This window comes from Leptinotarsa decemlineata, unplaced genomic scaffold (assembly GCF_025532065.1).
Source record: "Leptinotarsa decemlineata unplaced genomic scaffold, Ldec_3_MD MMD2_tig00000090_RagTag_RagTag, whole genome shotgun sequence".
Taxonomy (NCBI): domain Eukaryota; kingdom Metazoa; phylum Arthropoda; class Insecta; order Coleoptera; family Chrysomelidae; genus Leptinotarsa; species Leptinotarsa decemlineata.
Window position 1 is genome coordinate 2,550,330 of NW_027412541.1, and position 3,894 is coordinate 2,554,223.

At 39.7% G+C, this 3,894-nt stretch overlaps 1 protein-coding gene across 1 annotated transcript; it reads left to right on the forward strand.

The window, feature by feature from the left end:
• The first annotated feature begins 2,167 nt into the window (after positions 1-2,167).
• LOC141481182 (uncharacterized) lies at positions 2,168-3,300 on the forward strand. The gene is made up of 2 exons (XM_074172328.1): positions 2,168-2,383; positions 2,447-3,300. Exons 1-2 carry the CDS (start codon positions 2,232-2,234, stop codon positions 3,156-3,158), a joined length of 864 nt encoding a protein of 287 aa, XP_074028429.1. The 5' UTR covers positions 2,168-2,231; the 3' UTR covers positions 3,159-3,300.
• The last annotated feature ends 594 nt before the right edge of the window (positions 3,301-3,894 follow it).

The following is a 3,894-nucleotide window of genomic DNA, read 5'->3' on the forward strand; positions in this document are numbered from 1 at the left end:
TTTCAAAAATTGTTCAATTTTCACTGATAATTTCGTTGCCATTCAATTGGGTAGAGTGAAGGTTCATTACGATAAACCATTATATTTGGGATTTTCCATATTAGAATTATCTAAAACAGTCATGTATGACTTTTTCTATGGATGCATCAAACAACACTTTGATGAAAATGTCTCTTTACTTTACACAGATACCGACTCGCTCATTCTTAAAGTAAACACAGAAAATTTTTATGAATTCATAAAAACTAACATAAGTAGATTTGATACATCCAATTACAGTATAGTTAACCAATTCAATATTCCAGTAACAAGTTCAGTCTTGGATAACTTCAAAGATGAATTTCCAAATGATCCAATCATGAGTTTTTATGGTACAGGTGCTAAAGCATATTATGTGAAATCTGTTGATGGTGAATTTAAGAAAGCCAAAGGGGTTAAACGATCTGTAATAAAGAATGAATTGACATGCGAAGATTATCAAAAAATCGTCGAACAAGGTGGTATGATATTCAGAAAGATGAATTCATTTAGAAGCGTGTTACATGATATGTATACTGAATTAAAAAATAAAGTTGCATTATCATATCACGACGATAAACGATTTATCATTCCGAATACTACCCACACTCTTCCTTGGGGTCATAATGATATTGAATTTTATGAAAACGATCCAAATGAGAACATTCGTTGGATAAGTAATATTATTCAACAATCACAATCTCAGGAGACTCCATTGGATCAATTGATTAATTTATTATCTGCCGAGATCAATGATTGAAATATCATTCAATATCTTCAAAACCGGAAAATTCAATATTGATATTTATTTAGCCATTTATAATTAATAATATATGATAGAAGTAATGTGATATTAATGTATTATGTATGTATGTATATGTATTACTGTAATGAATATAAAATGATTAAAATTTTATTTGTATTATTTCTATTTCCCTAATCAATTACTGCAATATATAGTATAATGTAAATGACAGAAATATCAGTTTGAAGAGAATCATCGTAGAGTGCACAATGTCTAAAACAATCGATAAGTTTGGTAGAAAAAGAAAATGGGGTGGTAATGTCATTCGAGGTCCTCCTGGGAATGGTTTTAAATTAACAAAAGATGGTCATTATGACATGCAAAGGAAAATATTGAAAAATACAAGTGAACCAATTGACAAGAGTGATTGTGTAACTGTATCATATCTTGAGGGGGAAATTAATGGAGCAAAGGAAGTTATACTTCTAGCCCTACAAGCTGCAATACAATCCACAATAGGCAATATTGCTCGGGACGCCCGGCAAGCATTTGACGATAAAATTGCAGAGGCTCGGATAACTTTCACTCGTAAATTTGACAAACTTACAAGTGATGTAGACATAAAAATGTCTGACATAACAGCGTCTACAAATAAAAAATTTGATGCTATGTCAAACATAACAGGGACTACAATGAAAAAGTATGATGTACTGGAACAGAGAGTTGAAGTATTGGAGAAAAACCATAAAGAAGTTTTGGAGAGAAACTATAAAGTCAGGCCATCATCATCAGGTGGACTGGGATATCCAGGACTGAACATTAATCCAAATCATAGAATAATACAACCAAAACCAAAACCAACTGATGATGTATTAATGGAACCAACATGGTGAATGTATTCCCTCGTTAGGTTAGGTTAATAGTTACGTTAGGTTAGCTGCATAGTTACGTTAGGTTAGGTGTTAGGTTAGTATTCCCTCGTTAGGTTAGGTTAGGTTAATAGTTACTGTAGGTTAGGTTAGGTTAGGTTAGGTTAGGTTAGGTTAGGTTAGGTGTTCGGTTGCATAGCGGTAGGTTAGCGTACTAGGTTGGGTTACGTTAATACATACGTTAGGTTAGGTGTTCGGTTGCATAGCGGTAGGTTAGCGTACTAGGTTAGGTTACGTTAATACGTTAATACGTTAGGTTAGGTGTTCGGTTGCATATAATGTTACGAACGCGCGCGCGAAGAGGGCGTAGATGTCTCTCCAGATGTCCCGCCTACCTGGGGCCGGAGGCCCCACCCACCTGGGCGGAGCCCAGGCAGTGGGCGTGGCCCGTTAGCCCCCCCCCCGTCGCCACCAACTTTTCGGATACCCCGCCCCTTTCCGAAGCCCCGCCCCCTTTCCGAAGCCCCGCCCCTCCCCTCCCGAAGCCCCGCCCCCCGACTCCCAACATTTGCGCATGTACACCCCTACCCTCATCGCGCATGTGCGCTCCCACCATTTTCCCACCGCTCACGCATCGAAGTCGATACCCTCCGGAGAGCACTCCACAACATTCAGTTCGAGAAGTCATCTCATCGAGAGCAGTCCACTCCACAACAAGGCAGTACGTTCCAACGACCAACTTGATATTTGAGTAAGTACATTAGGAATGTTATTTTTTATATCAACTAACTTTGTATTATTTCTTCTTTTTCAGAATGGCAACCAATACACAGGAGGTGAATAATGCTGTGGCGTCTATTCTGCCGGTGTCCGCTGACCAGGAGGAGGCAGCATCTTCGAGAGCGGTGACGGTTGACCAGCCAACCACTTCGCGTTCGCGAGTTAGGTGCAGATCTTCTAGCCCTGACTTATTCGAGGAGGAGGAGGAAGTCAGGGCTGTGAAGAAGGTTTGCCAACGACCTGCAGCAAAGGTTGGTCCTATTTCAAAGTACCGAGCTACTTGCAATAGGACTAATCCTTATGCAGGTAGTTTTTCGACCTCTCGTAAGAGGGCCTCCACACCAGCAGCAGCACCAGCAGCAGTGGAAATTCCGAGGAGTCCTTCTCCGGAGTTGGTGATATTGTCGCCGTTGGTGACGCGACTACCACCGCTGCCAGCGACACCGGCGGATCCTGAGGTGTTGGTGCCACAGCCTATCGGAGAGGTTAGTGAAAAGATGAGTGTTTTTCTGCAGAGATGCAAGAAAGCAGAACGAGCTGCCCGATCTAGCGAGGCCGCGTTGGTTACCATGAAGCGACAAATGGCTGAAATGGATAACCGACGGAGGGAAATCCAAAAGGAAATGGCCGAAATAGATCGGAATTATGCATCTCTGCAGGAAAGGTGTAAAGCAGAGACCTCTTCGATAAAGCTGTACAAAAAAATAGTGACAGTTATGGACACTCTTTTTGTAGATGAAGTGTAAATATAAGATTAGTTTTAGGTTAGTTAGGAGTATTTAATTATGGTAGTTTTAAGTTTATATTTGTTAAGTTTATATTGAATAAAGGAAAAGGAAGTGAAATAAAGGGTGTACACTGTTTTTTGGTTTGGTACACATTGAACAATGCGATGGTTGGAGCATTTTTCTTCACTTCCTCTTATTATTATTATTATTTTCTTTATTTCAATTCCAAGTTCTTCTAGACAAATACCTCACATCAATTTTTGTGTTCTCTAATCACTTGTAAATAATTTCATGTGAAGAAAATTTAAAAAATAAAAAATAGACATGTTTCATAGTGAAATCGACAAGTATATTTCATTTGTATTTTATCCATTCAAGTATCTCTTTCATTGAATATGTCTTATGTCACTTTGCAATTTACCCCTACTCATTGAATATGTCTTATGTCACACTACAATTCACCCCTACTCAATGTTCCACTCCTCTCCCACTCCCTCTCGAAAGTATAAAAGTAGAAATCATCTGATGAAACATTCAGTTGATCAGCTAGCATCGAGATGGAACCCGATTCAACCTCCGAACCCTATAGCTGCCCGGATCAGGGGTACAACTTCAATTACTGGGATAACAGCCAGGTACAGGTAGTCTCTTCCACCACGGAACCCCACAGTCCGCCATACGAATACCGGGATCACGACATCAGGATGCAAGTTCAACATGTCACTGGCAGTGACGAAGGACACTTGGATGACTC